The following is a 23596-nucleotide window of genomic DNA, read 5'->3' on the forward strand; positions in this document are numbered from 1 at the left end:
AACCAAAATGCATAAGAGATTATTTCTATTTTACAGAATTATTCAATTGGTTACTTCATGTTTTTCCTTTCTGCCTTTTTAAAACAGAACTTGTTCCCCTCTCCCAAGATGTAGCCAAGCAAACAGTCACTAATCAAAGACTGTTTTTCCCAGTCTTGGCAATGTTAATTATGTGATGGGATGTGGCCAGAAGCGTCCAGTGCAACATTCAGGTCAAGCCTTCAAAAGGAAGCTGCCACCTCTATTTCTGCTTTCTCCCACCTTACAGGTCAGAATGAGGATGTGATAGGAAATCATCACAGCAGTGCAGTCAGGGACAATATCTTGGGGGTGGTTGAAAAACATGACAGAAGGTATATGTGTCCTTTAATTGTTTTCTATTATACCCCTGCCCCACATACCAACCTGAGGTTTTTGTGTCAGAGAAAATTAACTGTCTTTCTCAAACCACAGTTCATTAGTCTCTGTTAAAAAGGCAGAATCAAGAGCCCTAACTAACAGTCATTTGTTTTAAGTAACAAAGTTAAAAGTTAAAAGACACATCTATCTGGCTCCAAAGCCTAAACACTATCTGTACTACACCCAAAGGAGAGGAAACTAAAGAAAATCAGACTCAGATTTTGCTTTTTATTTAAGAGCACTAAGAAGAAAAAGCAAATTCTCCTCTACTTCTTTTGCATACAACGTTCTCAATTTCTAAGACGATATGAGCTATATTACTAATACTATTAAAATAAATTTTTGGACAAATGTATTACCAGGTGTACAGTCAATTCATCAAGAAGATTTAACATTTCTAAAACTTATTTAAAGTAGTAAACACTCATAATATATATATAATTAGTAGTACATATGTAATTGTTCCTCATAAAGGTTGATTTTAAAATGCTTTTTTATCTAAGTCTCATCTTTTATATTTTCTTAAAGGTAGATAACACCGCATGTAAATTAGTAAAACTATGTACAAAAGCTGACACATCTAATTTCAACATGCTTTTCTTAATTAATAGTAGGTCAGAAATTTTAAAAGGTCAGTAAAGTAGCAGACCTAAACGTAAGAGTACTTTGATAAAATACCACGTGTCACAATTTAGATGATATGAACATATTACACAAGGCAAACTACAAATGCAATGCAATCCCTATCAAAATACCAATGACATTTTTATAAAACTAGAACGCTTAACTCTAAAATTTATGTGGAAACACAAAATACCCCGTATAGCCAAAATAATCTTGAGAAAGAACAGAGCTGACCTTAGACTAATATGCAAAGGTACAAAGAAAAGATTTTTAAACTGTAAGAAAATACCATTAACAACTTCATTACAAAAACCTTCAAAATGGATTAAAGACAAATGTCTAGAAAAATGTAATTAACCAAACTAATTTACTAAAACTAAGTTAAGAAGAAATAGAAAAACTACACAGTTTCATGTATGGGCTTCCCAGGTGGCGCTAGTGGTAAAGAACCCACCTACCAATGAAGGAGACTTAAGAGACAAAGGTTTGATCCCTGGGTCAGGAAGATCCCCTGGAGGAGGGCATGACAACCCACTCCAGTATTCTCCCCTGGAGAATTCCATGGACAGAGGAGCCTGGTGGACTATACAGTCCATGGGGTTGCAAAGAGTTGGAGACGACTAAAGCAACTTAACAGGCATACAGCCTCAAAATTACCTCTTTTAAATATGGTTTTTAAACCTTCCCATCTATTCACACAAGTATAAAACAATGCATGCACAACCTTACTTATAATCTGTTCTGGCAAAAGATTCCTATAAACAACCCAAATACTATCAACGTAAGACTAAATTGGTACAATCATATAATGGATTTTCATGAAGTTATTAAAAAAAAAAAAGAAAGAAAAAGTTTTATGTATGAATGAAATAGAAACATGACCAGAAAATTTTAGGTTAAAACTTAATTCAAAGTGATAAATATTATGTATAATATGCTGCTGTGAAAACTGAGAGATAAATAAAATCTTTATGTTTTTGCATAAAGAAAATAAAAAGGTATCTAAAAATTTAACACTGAATAGGAAGACAGATGACAGACAGGAAGTGTAGTGTAGCTCCTCTACCTCTTTCAAACACCTTTTTGAGTTAAGCCACATGAATGTCCTATTTTTGAAATCACATATTTAATTTAAAATTAACATCTTCCCTGAGGCATGGAAGGCTTTACAGTTGAGATTCAAATGTAGAATATCCCGAGAAAAAAGAAGCTTGAGATATCATGCTCCCTAACTGCAGATTATACAACAAACCTACAGTAACACAACAGCACGGTAGATACAGAAGCAGACACACAGATCAGCGCCTCAGGACAGAGAGTCCAGGACCCCACGAACTCAGGGTCGATCCATCCACGACAAAGACGGCAAGAAGAAAATAAAACAAAGTCACGGCTAACAGGAGGGAGAGGGAAGGGGAGGGACAAGATAGGGGTACGGAATTAAGAGACAGAAAATACTACACACAGACTAAATAAGCAACAAAGACACATTGTACAGCATGGGAAAATATACTCATTATTTTGTAATAACTTTAAATGGAATATAATCAAGAAAAATACTGGAAGCACTATTTTGTACACCTGAAACGAATACAATTTTGTAAATCAACTACGTACTTTTAAGTCGATTCAGTCTTGTCTGACTCTTTGTGACCCTATGGGCTGTAGCCTGTCAGGCTCCTCTGTCCATGGGATTCTCTAGGCAAGAACACTGGAGTGGATTGCCATGCCCTCCTCCAGGGGATCTTCCCAACCTAGGGATTGAACCCGAATCTCTACATCTCCTGCACTCACAGATGGGTTGTTTACCACTAGCATGACCTACACTTCAGTAAAAAAAAAAAAAAAATGCAAAACACATATCTTATAAGTATTAGGTGAGATGCACTGCCTTCCAAATAAGGAATAAGATGAAACTTATTCTACTACTAGATAGTAGTCTACTATCACTACACACAATTTTCTCAATGATCTAGCCAGCATGTGATGACAAAAAGAAAGTAAAATACAATAAAAGGATAAGAAAATTTTAAAAAGGAGAAAAATATGTAGGGAAGCTAAAATTTTCTATGCAGAAATCCTCAAAGATTCTACATATAAACTATTAAAATAAGAGACTATAAAATAAGTAGCTGGATCTAAGACTCATACATTAAAAAAAAAACTGGATATCTAAACACAACACAACATCATTTTTTAAAGATATTTAGAATCATAACAAAAAACTTAACAACCAATGAATTTTTTATTAATTTTTACTGGAGTATAGTTGCCTTACAATGTTGTGTTAGTTTCCTGCTGATACCCACAAATGAATTTAACAAAAGATACACAATACTTTCATGAAAGTATTTCATGAAATACTTTCATGGAAAAGTTAAAAAGAAAAAACAAAATAACTGAAAGACATTAAAAACAACTTAAAGATATGCCCTATATAGGATAGGTAAACTCAATCTCTAAAAGTCAGCAAAAGATACAATACAATCCCAAACAAAATCCAAAGGGATACTTGGGGAACTCAATAGAATAAGTCTAAAGATTTAACAGAAAAAAAGAAAAGAAAAGAAAGCAGCGGCAGAACAGCCATGTCAGTCCTGAAGAATATGGTACAAAAACTTGCCCTACCAGGTATTAAGATTTATAATGCTAAAGAGTGTGATGTTTCTGCAGGTAATGATAAACTAACCAAAGGAACAGGACAAGAGTACAGAAACAAATTCCAATATATAAGAGAACTTTATGATAAATGTATTATTGTAAATCAGAGGGAAAAGTGTGAATAAACAATTATCTAAAAAGGAAAACAGGCTTCCCAGGAGGCTGTGGTAAAGAATCCACCAGCAAAGCAGGAGATGCAGGTTCAATCTCTGGATCGGGAAGATCCCCTGGAGAAGGAACTGGCAACCCACTCCAGCATTCTTGCCTGGGAAATCCCACGGACAGAGGAGCCTGGCGGGCTACAGTCCACGGGGTCGCAGAGTCAGACAGGACTGAGTGACTCCACCACATCATTAATCAATCAGTAAAATGGTGGTGATTTACCTCAATTCTTTTTTAAAATAGCTGCTTTTGATCAACGAAATCAATCTAATAAAACTGTTGGCATATTAAACACTATTTCCCCCATATATCCCCCATAAGTTTCTTTGTCTATATTCTTAGTTAATGCAAGAATTAGGTTGAAGCAATGAAGCCAAAATCCAGGGAGATTTATCAGATGCCTCTGTCTTCTTCACATCCAACTTCTAAGCAAAAGCTGTCAATTTTAACTGCTATAAACATTTTTCAGATTTTCCTCTCTCTTCTTTATCCAAATTGCCATGCCTTAATTAAAGCCCTTATTTTCCACATGAGCTATGACAGCAGGTTCCTAACTGGTTTCACTGCTTCCAACTACACTATGCTGTAGGCCATCTTTTGAGGATAAGCCTTCCCAAAATGCCAGTGAGGTCATGTCATTTCCTTACTTAAAACAAACACTACCCTCCATGGTCTTTAAGATAAACCTCAGAAACTTTTAAGCTGTGTATACATAGCATGAATGGCCTAATTACTGCTCAACTGAGTCTCTTGGCTCATCTTTCATGACTACTACAGTTGTACCTCTATTCTTGTAATCACTAAAACAGCTTCTTTAGTTTGCTCCTACTTACAGCTGCCCAGAAGACATTCGCTCCTACTAGTGCTGGTCCCTTCTTACAATTCCTGAATACCTCTGTCTCCCTTATCTGTGACTTACTTATGAATTCAAGGAATTAATTCTTCAAGATTCAGCTCATAAATCACCTCTTATAGCAAGCTCATTCTCTTCTGCAGTTATAGTCTGTTTCTATAGTATCTTTTCAGTCATACTTTTCATACTATTTGATAATTGTTGAACTAGATCTGTCAATTTTGTGTGACATCCCTAAAAGGAAAGACATTTTGTCTTCAGTTTTATACCCCAGAACCTAAGGAAAGTATAGTACCAGCACCAATCATAAATGCTTATTAAGTGACATATGAACAAATTGTAAGTGCTTATTAAGTGACTATATGAACAAATAAATCTAACCCTAACATAAAAGGTTAATATTATATATATATATATATAAAGTATATTTTATTAAATTTTATATTACTTACCAAATTTTAGTGCTGCAAGGATTCAACATATAAAGATCCATATTTTCTATAAGAATAGCAGATGTGCTCTATTTTTAAAAAGGGGGAAGGGAATAAATTACTTAAAGAAAAATATTTATTTCAACTCTCAAGTTTTCTAGGTTTTCTGTATTTTTAAATCTTAAAATATACCTAAGAGACTGAAACACCTGGGAAGAAAGCATAAAAGCAGCTAAAATTTACAAGTTTTGTCTATACTGTGCTAATTAAGGCTTGTAATAAAACACACCTAAAATTAAATGTCTGTTGCTATAGAAGAAAAATGATTTTTTCTATTAGCTATTTCCTTTTAAAACACAGGTTTTAAAAGTTTAAAAACCAAGTGTATGCCCTTCAGTAGGTGAATGGATAAACTATGGCACATCCAGACAATGGAGTATTATTCAATACTAAAAAGAAAGGAGCTATCAAGTCATGGAAAGACACGGATGAAACTTAAATGCATATTAATAAGTGAAAGAAGTCAGTCTGAAAAAGCTACATATGGTATTTCAACTATATGATTTTCTGGAAAAGATAAAACTAGGGAGATAGTGAAAAGATAAGTGGCTGTCAAAAGTTGGGGGAAGGAAGAAGTGAACAGGTAGAGCACAGAGGATTTTTAGGACAGTAAAAATACTCTATATGATACTATAATGACAAATACATGTCATTATACATTTACCTAAACCCACAGAATGTATAAAAGTGAACTCTAACGTAAACTATGGATTTCAGGGGATAACAATCTGTCAATATAAATTCATCAACTATAACAAATGTACCACTCTGGTGGGAGATGTTGGTAATGGAAGAGACCAACACATGTGGGGATAGCGGGTATATGGCAGATCTCCAGGCCTTCCTCTCAATTTTGCTGGGAACCTATAACTACTCTTAAAAAAAAAAAAATATGGTGCAATGCATCAACCAATACACTAAGAATTCATGCAAGAAATTATGTCTTTAAAAGCATAATCTTGCACTTACTAGTGGATTAGGAAAATAGCTCATGTTAAAATATACTTTCCAGGAAACCACTGCTTATATTTAATAAAATCTCTAGCTTCCTATATATATAGAAGAATTTTACACTTAAGTACCTTGGCTTCTGGGTTAGCTGCCAAAATTTTGGCACCACATTCAACTGAAGCATAATTATTTCGATTTTTCTGGACCTTTTTTGTGGCATGTAGACCTCCATTAGAAGATGGATGCATTGACTGACCTGCAGACAAACCTTATTATGAACATATATATATGATGATTATGATTGAAAATACCCACAGCGAACAATCTCAAGACAACAGGCTACCATCTAGAGTCCAGGTTTTAATACTAAAGAGAATATTTTTAAAACCCATATGAAATAGCTTTTATCCTTAGTAAATTAACTAAAAAATCCACATTACTTGACTTATGCTTAGTATAATTCACAAAATGGAAGTTTACTATGAGAATCGAAACTTTTGCATATACATTTTATTGTATTAAGGATAGAAGTTTATCCATCACTAACCCCAACAATAATTTTTAACTCTGATTTTTAACGACAAAGAGAAAAGTGTAATACTTTAGTCCAATTCTGGTTACAGTTTAAAGCTTTATGACTGAGAACTTTCCAGGCTTCAACTTTCCTCTTACAAACTGAGATGACTTTATCTTATTTTAGCCTTGTTTAATAATTTACAATAGTGGATTTTAATCAAGATTAGCAAGACACAGACACAGATAAATTCCATGTGGATAACCAAAAGCATATTGGTAAGTTTTACATTATAAAGTTTTCAGAAGTTTTACTTTATTTTACCAATTAAAAAGAGAAACTGCATATTTAAACCAATCCCTTAAAAAAAATTACATTATAGTGCTTTCTTACTTTTTTCTTTTTCTACTTCCATAACTTTCTTCTTCCATTCATCAAATGTTGGTATATCTTCTGGGTCTTTGGAATTTGTAACAGGTGTAGGGTCAATTTCTCCTGGTTTTGTAAAATCAGAACTCTGAAAGAAATGTCAAAAATAAATAAGATTTCAGATTTCAAAGAATACAGAGAAAATAGAATAAATTATACTAGTAAATAGAAATGTTTCTGTCAAATTAAACTAGAAGCCCAATTTTATAATTAATGATGGTATTTTGGAAAAAACAAAAACATACAAAGGAAAGTTTTGGTTTAACTTAAAAGCTGAGTTTCTCTTTGAAGAATTAAAACCTTCTACCTGAGTACCACAGGATGAATCCCTCCATATGTTAGCAATATTGGCATGGGTTGTAAAAAACTCTATATAATTTCATAGGCCAACAATTACCGATACAAAAACTGTACAGATACTATAATTGCCATGCATTCATCTTAAAATCTATATTAAAATAAAATATATATTAAAGCAAGCTAATTTTAGATGTAGTACTGAGCAACTAAGCATGCATGTATGCATGCATACTGTTTCTACTAAATCCTTAATAAAGACCTACAGTATAGCACATGGAACACTGTAATAACCTATATGGGAAAAAAATCTAAAGAAAAAGTTGATATACGTATATATACAACTGATTCACTTTTCTATACAAAAGAAAGTAACACAACGTGCTCAGTCACTTCAGTAGTGTTTGACTCTCATACAACACTATCAATCAGCTATTGTTGCTGTTATTTAGTTACTAAATGGTATCCAACTCTTTGCAACCCCCTGGACTGTATCCGCCAGGCTCTTCTGTCTATGGGATTTCCCAGGCAAGAATACTGGAACAGGTTGCCAGTTCCCTCTCCAAGGCATCTTCCGGACCCAGGGATTGAACATGCAGCTCCTGCTTAAGCACGTGGGTTCTTTACCGCTGAGCCACCAGAGAAGATTTCAATAAAAAATTTAAAAATAAAAGTATCATTTATATAAAATTTTAAGGTGGCTGTAAAAACTTAAATGTGAAAAGCAAAGCTTTAAAGAAAGTATAGAAAAGATATCTTCATGATTCAGGCTATACCAGGATTCAGCAAGATGAAGGAAATCATTTTTTAAAAAGGCTGATACATCTGGCTAGCTTAAAATTTGAAAATTAAATATATCAAAAGACCATAAACCATACAGTTCAATAAGCCACAGACAGAAATATATGAAACACATTCAGACAACAACGGATTATTACTAACCATAAATACTACCTACAAATCAATAATGGGGAAAAGTGGAAGAGGAACAGCAAATTGAGTAAACAGAAAATAATGCTCACTCTCAGTAAAATCAGGGAATGCAAATGAAAACTAAAGATAATAAATTATGCCAATCTGATGGAGGTTAAAATGTGATAGCCTGTTGAGCCATGGGACATCTATGAGACTGCTAAAGTGAGTATGACATTTAGCAATATTAAAGATATGCATACTCTATGACCCAGTAATTTAATTCCTATGTATAAATATCAATGAAAACATATATATGTGCCTAAGAAAATATGCATAAGAATACTTATTACAGCACTATTCATAATGTCAAAAAATTAGAAATAACCTAAATATCTATGAATTGAAGAACAGGTAAATTGTGGTAGAATCAAATATAACAGTGAAAACAAAGAATAAACAAAACTCAAAAACAATGTTGAGTAAAATGATATTTAAGAATGATATCATTTTATGTTTCAAAATATGCCAAGTGATAGTATGTATTGTTTATAGCAATGAATATTTGAAAAAAAGTTTAAAAACATGCTCTAAAATATAAAAAAAAAAACAAATTCAAGATAGTGGTTATATTTGAAGCAGACAGAAGAAATGTAACTGGAGAGGGCATACAATTCAATCTGTCATTTTAACCTTAATTGGAAGAATGTATGCAAGGATATTGATTCCATTTTAACATTATTTCTGTCTTCCTAATACAATACATAATGCATTTATTAATAATGCCTGAGAAGTATACAAAATCTATTTAGACCGTAAATCTTGGAGATGGAAATGGCAACCCACTCCAGTCTTCTTGCCCGGAGAATTCCATGGACAGAGGAGCTCTGTCCTGGTGGGCTCGAGTCCATGGGGTCACAAAGAGTCAGACACAACTGAGAGATTAACACTCACTCACTTCAGTTAATGGCACAAATCTCATATTAGGGTACATTTTTGAGTACTAAAGCTAATTTGTATATTAGTATAATACATCAACACACATTTCTATAATCTCTCTTTAGGAAGACAAACTAGCAAATTGGTTCCTCTACAACCTCCATGTGGGGAGTGTTTTGCAGAACACACAACCTTATCAAAGTATGTAGCTATTTAATAAACAATACACAGAAAATAAAACCAAAAAACCAGCATTATACTAATTTAAAAATTAAATAGTAAAAATTTAGTTTAAGTGAGAAAATAAACAAATATTTATAAAAATTAATCTAGTTGAGATGCTTGAGAGTAAAGCCCAAATACTAAAAGAAATACAATAAAAAGTAAGAATACACACATACTCTTTGAGGGCCAGACAGAGCAATCACTCTCACCTCTGAGCAACAAATACAAAAACTAAACAACACAATAAAACTACTTTGCAAAGCATTATAACAAGCAAAGGAATGGAATCCTTTTAGTTAATTATTTCCTAAATTATTTAATACTCCAGAAAAACTGTCAGAGAATGAGCATATCATAAAGTGTCCAATAGTTCTATACACTATCCAGTTCAGAATAGTTCTGCCCGTTTAAGTCTGTGTGAGTGGGAGAGCTTATCCCTGTTATCTCAAGGATCTGTAAGACACTGCTGTGAATGGTCAAGCCAAACAAGCAAATCTTGGACAAAACTAGCTGCCATGCTTGAATTCTACATTTGATACTTGAATAGCTTGAAGAAGACATTTTTGTAATGTTTGTCTAATTTTATTTATGCCTGCGGTATTTGACAACTGAACTGTAACACACACTTGACTTGGTTTCACTGGGAAATTGTTCCTACAAGATCTCGGACTATGAAATGTTGACCTCCTACATTTATAAGAAGCATTATAGACACAGCTAGCCCAATGATGGTGAGGTCTCCAGAGTGAAGTTAAGTTAGTGATGAATGCAGAATCACAGAAAATATGCAAAAGAAAAGGTGGAGAACAGAAAAGTTCAATGAGAAACAAACAAATACAGACGCGGCACTCGGTACTTTGAACTCCAATTCCACATTTTGTTTTTGTTAAGTTCATAGAATGGCCTTTCTCTCTTTTATTTAGTTATTTCTTAGATGAAGGGAATACACTTCTCTGCCAACATTCTTTCAGGAAATTCTGGACTGGCCTGTGTACTGGCCTCTACATGAAGTCAAAGTAAAAGTCAAAAGGAGAAAAGAAAATAAAACTATTATACAGGGATGAGCCTTGCCTTTAAGAATCATATTCATTAAAATAAGCTGGTCTAGTTGTATTTTGCACACAAATAACAAAGGGTAAAATGTCCCTTTAAAATAATTCTAGTTGGAGAGCCTAAATTTAACCCTGTATTACTGAGTTATAATCTGAAGATACTTAAAACAATCATAACTTCTATAATGTTCTCTTTAAAAATTGCTTAAAAAGGGCTTTATGCTTCTGGTACCAAACAGTCTATGGTGGCAGAAAACCATTTATAATTAAATATAACCAAAGAGAGTTCATATTTGGGACAACTTTATGTACGAACATTACATTGGCAGTAGTTTCATGAAGTAACCACTTGCTCTCTGGGAGCACACTTCACCTCAGTTCCACATTCATCACTAACTACTGATCCCCTAACTTTATGGCAAATATGATTAACAAATTACAAGATTAGTTAAAAACGAAAATGCACTGTGTAACAAAGTAGGAGATAGTGCATGTTATTTACCTACCTCATTTTTTAAATTATCTGAAGAAGCATTCAATGCAGATTTTGGATCACTACCACCCTGATCACTTGATGAAACTTTTGATTCAAATTCTGATTTTGTTATCTTTCCTTTGCCATGTGAAGATGACACATTTTCTATATGTTGGCCGACAAGGCTATTTGAAATCAAAAGGCATATTAAATCAATAAATTTCAGCTGAATAACAAGTATACACAAATCCGAACTATAAAAAGTGTACATGAATACAAAGTAAACCAAGAAAGGAGCACAAAGAAGTTTTCTCTTAATCATAGAGCTGAATTAAGTATGCACCAAAGTCTACTCAAAGGTGACACTGCCATTTATTATAGAATCATATAAAGCGCAAATAACAGCTCACACTCACCTTTCAGGTGGACTGACAAAGGAAGGCTGGTCAACTGGAGCATTTGCATCAAGGGCCTCACCAACATCACAATCCGTTTCAGACTGCTCAGTTTCCCCTGGCTTGGCTATAGGGATAGTACCAGAGTCTTCTATTTCACTAAAATACAAACAAAAAAGACAATCTGACAATTTAATGGACATAATGCAGTGTAAGTTAAAAGTGATATTAGTGATTTCCAAAACAAATCCAAGCCAGGAAAAAATGCTTTATAGTTCTACAGAGGGTTTTCAAGAATTCACATATTGTAAGTTGTATAAAGATTTAAAACATGTGAACTGTGGACTGTTGATCTGCTGGTGCCCTTGCCTGGCCTCTAAATAGCTAATTACCAAAATTTAAAACAAAATATTATAGGTTAATATTTGATTTTGTCAAAAATAAGATTTTTAAATCATTTATTCTAAATGCATCTTCTCTCATGTTTCACTTCTATTAGTACATCCTACCAATATTAGAGTTATTGCCTACAGTATCCAGAAATCATCTATTATCTCAAAATGCTTCACTAAAGTTCTTAAAGCACTTTTATAATTTCATTTAAAATATATATACCTTAGTATTTTCCCCTACCTTTCTTTTCACTAGACAATCATGTTCAATATAATGAGAAAATAAGATGTACTGTTCAGATATACAGTATCTAGGCTTAAATACTAAGTATTTAAACACTAAGTTTTAAATACTAGATATTTAAAAATTTTTTAAACTATCATTATTTCTAAGCATGTCTTCTGTTCCCTCATCCCTTACTAGCGCAAACTCCTAAATGATAACTGTGCCATATTTGTGTACAACTCCTTCAACCCAGTCCTTCACATTCTAGAAAAGAATATGTATCTAAAAAGTGCCTGTGGCAGAAAAATAGCAGTGATGATAAAAATTATATTCACTGACGCATATATTCTTACTCTATGCCAGATACTGTCCTACAAGTTTTATATAAGCTAACTCATTTGACAAAGGATATGTTTAATATACTATTTTAAAAATGGGGTTTTGTTCTTTGTAATCTTGCTGAAGCTAGAAGTACAAGAAACTTTCTAAATTAAGGAAACTTTCAACATCATTAATCACTAGGGAAAAAGAAAATCAAGACCACAAAGAGATATCTATCAGATGGCTATCATAAAAAAGATTACAGGCTGAGTAACATTCCATAGTGTATATGTACCAGAGCTTCCTTATCCATTCGTCTGCTGATGGGCATCTAGGTTGCTTCCATGTCCTGGCTATTATAAACAGTGCTGCAATGAACACTGGGGTACACGTGTCTCTTTCAGATCTGGTTTCCTCGGTGTGTATGCCCTGGAGTGGGACTGCTGGGTCATATGGCAGTTCTATTTCCAGTTTTTTAAGGAATCTCCACACTGTTCTCATAGTGGCTGTACTAGTTTGCATTCCCACCAACAGTGTAAGAGGGTTCCCTTTTCTCTACACCCTCAAATCAACTTGGTTTGTTAGAAGCCTAAACAAAATATGCATGGTGGCCATCTTATACTATAGATATTTAAATTTCATTTCAGATTTTACATTGTAATTCCTTTTCAGCTGTAACTTATCCAGTGCCTACTATGTGCCGACCTTTGAAGCTTCTTCCATTTAATCTCCACAACCTTGCAAGTTAGTACCAGCCCCACTCTATCTAGTAAAAAAGCTGAGATTCAAAGTGCTTAGTTTACTTCAGTTCAAGCTAACAGTGGTAAATACTGGAGCCAGATTCAAACCAAAGTTCTGCCCCAAAGCCTTGTACCTCTCTAAACCAGTTCTTAACTCAGGGGTTCACACACCCCTGAGGTCTACCGACGGTCTTCAAGACCGTTCAAAAACCCTCCCTGTTAATGCATATTTGGGGCTGTGATTTATGCAAATTTCTAGGACTAAAATCCAAGTTTTTATTGGGTTCTCAAAGGCATCTGTTACTTTATAAAAGTACAAAAGAAGAAAGCTACCGGTCTAAAGAAAAAGGTAAACCTCACAATACGGAAAGACACGAGCTCTATGGTTTGTTTAACCAGAAGCAAAGACTGAAGATTCTTAATCCCTTAACTGAGCTTAACATCCTTTAAAGAGCTATCATCCTACTCATTAACGGAGAAGATAATGATCCCCTTTCCACAAAGAGAAAACTAAGAGTCAGAAATATCAAGATCATCCAGCAAGTCTGAAAAGAAAATTCTTTTTAATGGCTGAGTAATATTCCATGGTGTGTATGTACCACAGCTTCCTTATCCATTCATCTGCTGATGGGCATCTAGGTTGCTTCCATGTCCTGGCTATTATAAACAGTGCTGCGATGAACATTGGGGTGCACGTGTCTCTTTCAGTTCTGGTTTCCTTGGTGTGTATGCCCAGGAGTAGGATTGCTGGGTCATATGGCAGTTCTATTTCCAGTTTTTTAATGAATCTCCACACTGTTCTCCATAGTGGCTGTACTAGTTTGCATTCCCACCAACAGTGTAGGAGGGTTCCCTCTTCTCCACACCCTCTCCAGCATTTATTGCTTGTAGACTTTTGGATAGCAGCCATTCTGACTGGCGTGTAATGGTACCTCACTGAGGTTTTCATTTGCATTTCTCTGATAATGAGTGATGTTGAGCATCTTTTCATGTGTTTGTTAGCCATGTGTATGTCTTCTTTGGAGAAATGTCTGTTTAGATCTTTGGCCCATTTTTTGATTGGGTCATTTATTTTTCTGGAATGGAGCTGCAGGGGTAGCTTGTATATTTTTGAGATTAATCCTCAACCATTAAAAAGAATTCATTTGAATCAGTTCTAATGAGAGGGATGAAACTGGAGCCCATTATACAGAGTGAAGTAAGCCAGAAAGATAAACACCAATACAGTATACTAACGCATATATATGGAATTTAAAAAGATGGTAATGATAACCCTATGTGCAAAACAGAAAAAGAGACACAGATGTACACAACAGACTTTTAGACTCTGTTGGAGAAGGCGAGGGTGGGATGTTCTGAGAGAATAGCACTGAAACAAGTATACTATCAAGAGTGAAACAGATCACCAGCCCAGGTTGGATGCATGAGACAAGTGCTCAGGGCTGGTGCACTGGGAAGACCCAGAGGGATGGGATGGAGAGGGAGGCGGGATTGGGATGGGGAACACATGTAAATCCATGACTGATTCATGTCAATGTATGGCAAAAATCACTACAATATTGTAAAGTAATTAGCCTCCAACTAATAAAAATAATGGGAAAAAAAAAAGTTTACTGGGATTTCCCTGGTGGTACAGTGATTAAGAATCCACCTCCTAATGGAGGGACCTGGGTTCAATCCCTGACCCAGGAACTAATATTCCCTATGCTGTGGGGCACCTAAGCCTATGCACTGCAGCTAGAGAATAATCCCCACTCATCGCAACTGAGAGAAAGCCCATGCACAGCAATGAAGATCCAGCACAGCCAAAACTAAATAAATTAAAAAAAAAAAAGTAGTAAGTAACAAATGTCAGCAAGGATATGGAGAAAAGAGAACCCAAGCACACTACTGGTGGGAATGTAAGGAGGTGCATCCACTGTGGAAAACAGTATGGAGGTTTCTCAAAAAACTAAAATTATGACCCAGCAATTTCACTTGGGAGTATGTACTCGAAAAAAACAGAACACTAATTTGAAAAGATACATGTACTCAATGTTCACAGCAACATTATTTACAATTCCCAACTCACAGAAACAACCTAAGTGTTCACCAACAGATGAAAGGATAAAGAAGCTGTCATATACATATCCACACAGGCAATGGAATACTACCTAGCAAAAAAAAAAAAAGAATGAAATCTTGCCATTTGCAGCAACATGGATGGACTTGGAGGGCATTATGCTAAAAGTGAAATAAGTCAAAGAAAGATATATACTGTATGAGACAGCTTATATGTGGAATCTAAAAAATAGAACAAATTAGTGAATGTTAACCAAAAAAAGCAGACGCACAGATATAGAGACCAAACTAGTGGCTACAAATGGGGAGGGTTCAATTTAAGCTCAATTGTGTCCAACTCTTTGCAACCTCACATACTGCAGCACTCCAGGCCTCCCTATCCCTCATCACCAACTCCCAGAGGCTACTCAAACTGATATCCATTGAGTCAGTGATGCCATCCAACCATCTCATCCTCTGCCATCCCTTGCTCCTCCTGCCTTCAATCTTTCCCAGCATCAGGGTCTTTCCAAGAGTTGGTTCTTTGCATCAGGTGGCCAAAGAATTGGAGTTGCAGCTTCAGCATCAGTCCTTCCAATGAATATTCAGGACTGATCTCCTTTAGGATGGACTGGTTGGATCTCCTTGCAGTTCAAGGGACTCTTCTCCCAAGAGTCTTCTCCAACACCACAGTTCAAAAGCATCAATTCTTCAATGCTCAGTTTTCTTTATAGTCCAACTCTCACATCCATACATGACTACTGGAAAAACCATAGCTTTGACTAGACAGACCTTTGTTGGCAAAGTAATGTCTCTGCTTTTTAATATGCTGTCTAGGTTTGTCACAGCTTTACTTCCAAGGAGCAAGCATCTTTTAATTTCATGGCTGCAGTCACAGTCTGCACTGACTTTGGAGCCCAAAAAAATAAAGTCAGCCACTGTTTCCCCATCTATTTGTCATGAAGTGATGTGACCAGATGCCATGATCTTAGTTTTCTGATGTCGAGCTTTAAGCCAACTTTTTCACTCTCCTCTTTCACTTTCATCAAGAGGCTCTTTAGTTCTTCTTCACTTTCTGCCATAGGGTGGTGTCATCTGCATATCTGAGGTTATTGATATTTCTCCCAGCAATCTTGATTCCAGCTTGTGCTTCATCCAGCCCAGCATTTTGCATGATGCACTCTGCTTATACGTTAAATAAACAGGGTGACAATATACAGCCTTGACGTACTCCTTTCCCAATCTGGAACCAGTCTGTTGTTCCATGTCCAATTCTAACTGTTGCTTCCTGACCTGCGTACAGGTTTCTCAAGAGGCAGGTCAGGTGTTCCCTGACCTGGTATTCCAGGTCTGGTATTCCCATCTCTTTCAGAACTTTCCACCGTTTGTTGTGATCCACACAGTCAAAGGCTTTGGCATAGTCAGTAAAGCAGAAATAGATGTTTTTCTGGAACTCTCTTGTTTTTTCCATGATTCAGCGGATGTTGGCAATTTGATCTCTGGCTCCTCTGCCTTTTTTAAATCCAGCTTGAACATCTGGAAGTTCACGGTTCACATACTGTTGAAGCCTGGCTTGGCAGAATTTTGAGCATTACTTGGCTAGCGTGTGAGATGAGTGCAATTGTGCAGTAGTTTGTACATTCTTTGGCATTGCCTTTCTTTGGGATTGGAATGAAAACTGACCTTTTCCAGTCCTGTGGCCACTGCTGAGTTTTCCAGATTTGCTGGCATATTAAGTGCAGCACTTACACAGCATCATCTTTTAGGATTTGAAATAGCTCAACTGGAATTCCATCACATCCACTAGCTTTGTTTGTAGTGATGCTTCCTAAGGCCCATTTGACTTCACATTCCAGGACGTCTAGGTCTAGGTGAGTGATCACACCATTGTGATCATCTGGGTCATGAAGATCTTTTTTCGTATAGTTCTTCTGTGTATTCTTGCCATCTCTTCTTAATATCTTCTGCTTCTGTTAGGTCCATACCATTTCTGTCCTTTTATTGTGCTCATGTTTGCATGAAAAGTTCCCTTGGTATCTCTAATTTTCTTGAAGAGATGTCCTGTTTTTCCCATTGTATTGCTTTCCTCTAATTCTTGCATTGATTGCTAAGGAAGGCTTTCTTATCTCTCCTTACTTTTCTTGGGAACTCTGCATTCAAATGGGTAGATCTTTCCTTTTCTGCAGGAAGGAGCAACGCAGGGGTGGGGAGTGGGAGGCACGAGTACTGGCTGTAAGACAGGCTCCAGTGCACAGTATAAACACTGGGAATATAGCCAATACTCTGTTAATAACTGAAAATGGAAGGTAGCCTTTAAAAATGGTATAAACATTTTTAAAAAGAGAGAAAAAGAAACCAAAATATTACAAATATATCTAAATATTCTGAATATTTATTATCAAGCTTGAAAAAGTTAGCTATGATACAAAGACATACGATGAATGGAATGACACAGTAATAGTTAATGGAAATGAATACTCTTGACATTGGAATTTTTGATAATTATAGGAAAGATTATTCAGTTAAGTACCATGTTTCTTAAACAAGAATCTCACTTTACCTATATTATGCAGATAATTCATGGCTGGGATAGAATCAACTTCCCTGAGTTAGACAGAAGAATAAATACTCATTATGCTATAAGATCATTACATTTGAAAATAAAAACACAAAACACATGCATTATTATATAGGTCTGCTATATAGCATAAAGGTCAAATTTAAGTATCAAAGAAATTTTTCTGTCATTATCTAATGATATTCTTTCTTTGTAATGACTTACTCAAGCTTTGAGACTGGAGTGATCTCTGAGGTAGATGAACTGGAAATATTTTCAGTATGTTCACTGTCCACAAGTATACTGGAAGAATCTTCATGAAGATCAACTGTAGGGAGTGTCTCAGTCACAGATGAACTTAACTTTTTTGACTCTGTATCCTGTTTCTAAAAAAGTCAGTTATATTTAATGTTGGGATTAACAAATTCTCTCTTTATTTGAAGCAGGCTATTATAAAAAGTATGTCTCAAAAGTAACAATATAATGTTCACTAAAAAAGTACTTTTACAAAAATCTCTTCTAACATGACCATCCTAAGGAATATATTTCCTATTACAGTACAGGCTCTACAGATTTGTCATGGCATTTTATAAACCAGGACAAAGCAGCTTGTCTTTCTTCTTTCCTATTTTGTATCAGGACCTATAAAATGTCTCTCTTACTATAATTACCTTAATGTATCCTACAGCAACACAGAAATCCTATATAAATATATAAAACAGTATATATTAAATAGTATTACTATTTACTAGTATAAAATACTATATACTAGTATTTAATATATAATAGTATATATTAAAATAGTATAAAATAGTGTACCACATAGTTTTTTGTCCCTGAGCAGTTTAGAAGATAATGTATATCAACAAATAACAGTACAAGGCATCTATAAGTAACATTACAAAGCAATACATGATTCTGGCTGCTCTTTTAAGGCCTGTATGCTGTTTCACTCTTCCAAAACATAATCTGAAACATACTTAATACCTACTTATGTTTGAAAACCTCCTATAAGTACTTCCCCCCACCAACCAACTCCATATAGAATTAGCCATTCCCCTTCTTCTATGCCTCCACTGTTATCTGTATAGACTTTAATCACAGCATCTATAACACCTTAATTGCCCTTATTTATTTCTCTCCTTCAATTCCATTATAAATGTCTTGAGTAAGGACTATGTTTTCTTGATTTTCATGCTCTTAGAGCCTAGCACGTACTAGTACCTAGCACACAGTAGACAATACTTACTGAGTATCAAATGAGAGGTACACATGCTCAGTTCAAAGAAAAGAGAATCTAAGGACTACTATGAACCAGAAAAACTAGGACTCTGAAGCAAAGTAGAAGCCAGTACAGCAGCAGAAAGAAAAGAGGCAGAGTCAGAAGAATATAAAATAAAGAAGGTGATATAAAATAAAAATATAGAAGAATATAAATATAAAATATAAAAATATAAATATAAAAGAATAAAAATGTAAAAGAATATAGAGAATGTGATATAAAATAAAAATTCTTTATAAAATAAGAATATCAAATAAAATGTGATCATTTGAAGAATTTTCACTGGAATGAAAAATTAGCAAAGGAATACAAATAGTTTGCATTTTACGATGGAGGTTTTGAGAAAAGAACCATTATCATCAAATATTGCATTATCAGTCAACATAAAAAATTAGTATGATACTTTACACTCTCTTTTCTCTTTTATTAATACTAAGTCTCCAAAATCGATGTGAATCTTATACTTACAGCAAATCTCAACCAGGACTATCCACATTTCCAATGTACAAGAGCCCAGGGAGCTCTGTACAGTGGCTACTGTACTCAACAGCACAGGTCTCTAAAGATGCACTAAACACTTCAATGTATTTGAACAAGAGGATACCACGATAAAAATTCAGGAAAATGAACAATGGCAAGACTGTTTTGGATACTCATATAACTGAAGGGCTACAGAGATCACTTTTCCCTTACTCTTATGCACAAATTTTTTCCAAACGTCCTCCAAAATTCATTAAAATGAAATGTATGTATCTCCTTAGATAACCCAATTAAATCATAAAATAACTCTGGCTGTGTTTTATTTAAGAGCATTTCCCCTCCTTTTAAGCTGAAATTTATTTTTGTTAATATTTAAGATATTTAGTTTTTCCTTAGTCCTTCTTCCTTCCAGACCAAATATCCCCAGTTTCTTCAGTTATTCCTGATATTAAATGGTTTCCAGGTGCAGCACCATTTTGATCAACTTACACTCTGGTCTAGTTTTCAATATTTCATAAAATCTGGTATACAGAATGAAAAATAATATTTAGGATATAATATGAGAGAAAAGGGGAAAAAACATAATCTATTAGTTAATGATTATTTATTAATATTCCACACTGATAAAATTTTGCTGTCAAAATAATCTGTATTCTACATATAAATACTTTAAGTCAGAAAAAATGTCCCCTGACATCTGAAAACCTGAGAGAAGATAAATTATACTGAGTCAAAATGGAACCTAAAAAGAAAGATTTACAACCAAACCTATACTACAAGGAAAATGGTCCCATTCATTATTATTACATCAGTAATTTTGAATTTTCTCAAAAACAGTACCTACCAGGTGACTAGTATTAAGCCAGTTGCATGGTATCACAAAAAGAAAGGGAAAAAAAAGTACACAATATGTTGACCAAATAAAGGTATTCTATGTTGTGAAGTGGTTTTAAAGGCCATATCATTAAAAAAAAATCAAAGTAATAAACCTTACCTGTACATTCACAATGTAGTCATCTTTTAATTTGTTTTCTTCTGGAGGAACAGGTAAGCTTGAAGCTACTTTTCCCGATAATTCAGCATTGACAGGTCTCCCTCTTTCATCCTATGTTGCAACAAAGAAAAGGCCAACTGATAAAATTGCTTCACGAAATAGTCCTGAAGCAATATTAAGACTGTCTTTCTATACAACCAAAACACTTTATTGTGGTTTTAATAATTTTGTTTCCATGCTTATTGTCTACCTTCATGCATTACTCTCCTTACTGCTTCACTTCAAATGTATACTACGTGTGTACACTAGCGGTATAGTAATGAGCATAGCTGCCTTCCAAATATACACTACATTTCATTTCTTAATAAGCACTTTGGTCCTACCACCCAGCACTGTATGTTAGACACACAGTTTAAGATCAGTACAAAAAAAAAAAAAAGGATCAGTACATATCTGGTAACATATATGCTTACAGCTTTTTGTGTCATCTCTTTTGATACTGTTAAGTTCGAATTTCAGATATATTGTCTTTAAATGTACATTCTAGCATATAAGTTTCATAAAAGGAAAGTTCATATCCATCATATTCTAAGCCCGTAAAGAACATAATAGGTAACCAAATGTTTACTGAAAGAATGTCTATTTCCCCTTCCTTAATGCTTTGCTTAAATTCATTCTTAAGAACATTTAAGTCTTATTTCTCATCAAAGAAGAGATTAGCTTTAAGTCTTACAGATTGTGCATTGAAGCATACAATTATACTTTTTTTGGAGAGGTATTCAGCAAGTCTTCAAAATTTTAACTGCTCCATCCTTGAAACAGATCCTGTATAACTCAGAAATTTAAATCCATTCTAAACATCATGCCAAAAAAAGAAAACACCCAAGCATGTAATTAAAAGTTTATGCATCCATACACACACAAATGCAGGCACAAACATGCATGTATAAACACAGCTGAGAGCCTGTCAGTTAAAAAAATGCTTAAATAAATTTAACATATCCATATAATGGAATAAAAATGTAGCTATTCAGAATAATACGGTAACATACAAAGGTATCCACAAGATATTGCTGGGGAAGAGGGGAAGTTACTTGTGCAAAATTTATGGCATCTTACTAAAAATTAAAACATTACTTTGTGAGCTATCTATACACAAAGAAAATGGTCTGAGTGTTTTAATAAGAAACAGCAAATTTTGGTTCCTTTGGGGATGGGAAGGGGATACAAAGATGAATATCTTACAGTGTATGTAAATTATTCCTCTAATTTAAAATAAGTACATTGATTTTCAGGGGGGATGAGGGGGAGCCAAATCTAGTTGAAGTCAATAATCACCTTTTACCATTTAAAATGATAAAATAATAAACTATTTAGAGACCATCAGATTTTCTGGACTCTTGTCTATTCACTCTACCCAATTATATGAAACAAAGTACAGAGCCATTAATTTCAGATTCTCCCTATAGTTCTCATTTCTAATAGTTTTTAATTTATAAGACTCAGGTTTCTTTAGAAACACTTTAAGTAGTTAAAGTATTAAAAAGAGAGTCCTAGTTTTCAGTTCTCTGAACAGGCACTATTTTTCTCCTTACTGTAGGACTACAATATTCCAAATACAAGCAATAAGAATAAATAAATATTTAGGTTAATTTCAGAATTACCTAAGTAACTCCTTAGAGTATAGCAAAGAAAATTACAAATTTCCATCAATAATAATGTCATAGTATTTTGAAATATCTTTATTCCAAATGTTTTGAGAAGACAGAAAGTTAATACACAAATTACAACTTCATCTTTATTTAAGGTACCTTTTTCTGGGATTGTACATCTTCATTTTCTAGTGCACAACTGTCATCTTGAGAGTAATAAGATGAAGCTGAAGAACTCTCTTTACAACACACATGCCAACTGGGAAGCCTGTAAAACATCCACCGTCACGATGAAAAAAAAAAAAAATAAGGTTGTTAAATCAACATATTCCATACCGTGAACTAGAATTTGAGGCAATAGACAAACAGATGGTTCTTATCCTAATGTTCTTAACAATTTGACAATTTAATGATGAAGACAAATGTACATAAGACAAAGGTTTTTTATTTAATACCCTAAGAAAAATATAAACAGTGTTATCAGCACTCCAAGTAAGGCATCATTAATCTCACAAAGGTAAAACAGGAAATACTTCACAATAATAAAGAGTATCTGACAATTATCACAGAAGGAACAGAGAAAGTTGACAAACAGCTAACCTCCTCAAAAGCACCAGATGCCACTGATATTCTAAATTCTACCAAATATTTAAGAACAGATAATGCTAAAGCTACCTAAACCATTTCAAAGTATAGAAGTAAAGCTTCCAAATTATTTTATAGGGAACATAACAATGATATCAAAAATTAACGGAAACAGCACATATATATAAATACAATAGGTTAGTAATACGTATGAAATCAGACATGAAAGTTCTAAAGAAAATAAAAAAGAAAAACTCTCCATTAACATACCAAAGATTTAACACACCACTATTATGGTCAAGTAGAGTTTAGCTCTGATATTCCAAAATGGTTTAAAATATATTTTACTTTACTATGCAAAAATATCAAGGAACAAAAACTCAAGATTATCATCACCAAAAAACATTTGATAAATTTATGCAGCCATCAAGATTTTGAAAGTCATTGAAATAGTAATAAGTAGATATTTAACATAGGGAATACATAATACATGTATAACACATAAGCCTAAGAGTCACTATCATAATCAGTGAAGAAACCGAAATACCCCTACTTAGATCTGAAATAAGACAAGAATGTCCATTATCACTAGTATTACATAATACGAGGACAAAGGCAGTATAAAAACGGGAAAGGATACAGTAAAATTATCATTAATTGCAGATGAGTTTATATGGTTGGAAAACTAAAAAGTAACTGTTAAAAGGAGGCTTGGGTATAAAATAATATTACTAGGTATAAAATTAAGAAAGAAATCAACAGATACTCTACTCAAATCATCACCACCAGTTATAAGAGTTAACAGAAAAGTCCCCATTTATAATAGAAACAATAAAATACCAAATATAAACTCAGCGAGAAATGTTCTACACAAATACACATACGTGTTCTATGCTCTTAATAGTAAAAATATTTGAAATTGATATTAAGTTGAAAAAAAAAGTCAAT

At 34.1% G+C, this 23596-nt stretch overlaps 1 protein-coding gene across 6 annotated transcripts in view; it reads right to left on the minus strand.

Moving 5' to 3' along the window:
• The window catches only part of SUCO (SUN domain containing ossification factor), an 86166-nt gene that overhangs the window by 42170 nt on the left and 20400 nt on the right, over window positions 1–23596 (minus strand). For 4 of the 6 annotated variants that reach the window (XR_002314812.2, XM_020899158.2, XM_020899016.2 and 1 more), the window contains exons 2-9: window positions 22223–22331; window positions 20412–20522; window positions 17881–18041; window positions 11401–11538; window positions 11016–11169; window positions 7049–7172; window positions 6273–6409; window positions 5152–5219 (exon numbers count right to left, since the gene is read on the minus strand). Coding sequence is in view for 5 of the 6 variants with exons in the window: in XM_020899158.2 (XP_020754817.2) it covers window positions 5152–5219; window positions 6273–6409; window positions 7049–7172; window positions 11016–11169; window positions 11401–11538; window positions 17881–18041; window positions 20412–20522; window positions 22223–22331 (1002 nt within the window). In the remaining variant the exon portion in view is untranslated. The remainder of the gene's footprint in view (window positions 1–5151; window positions 5220–6272; window positions 6410–7048; window positions 7173–11015; window positions 11170–11400; window positions 11539–17880; window positions 18042–20411; window positions 20523–22222; window positions 22332–23596) is intronic. The other 2 variants (XM_070474319.1, XM_020899087.2) reach the window with 1 other exon arrangement.

Source organism: Odocoileus virginianus, chromosome 11, assembly GCF_023699985.2.
Source record: "Odocoileus virginianus isolate 20LAN1187 ecotype Illinois chromosome 11, Ovbor_1.2, whole genome shotgun sequence".
NCBI lineage: Eukaryota > Metazoa > Chordata > Mammalia > Artiodactyla > Cervidae > Odocoileus > Odocoileus virginianus.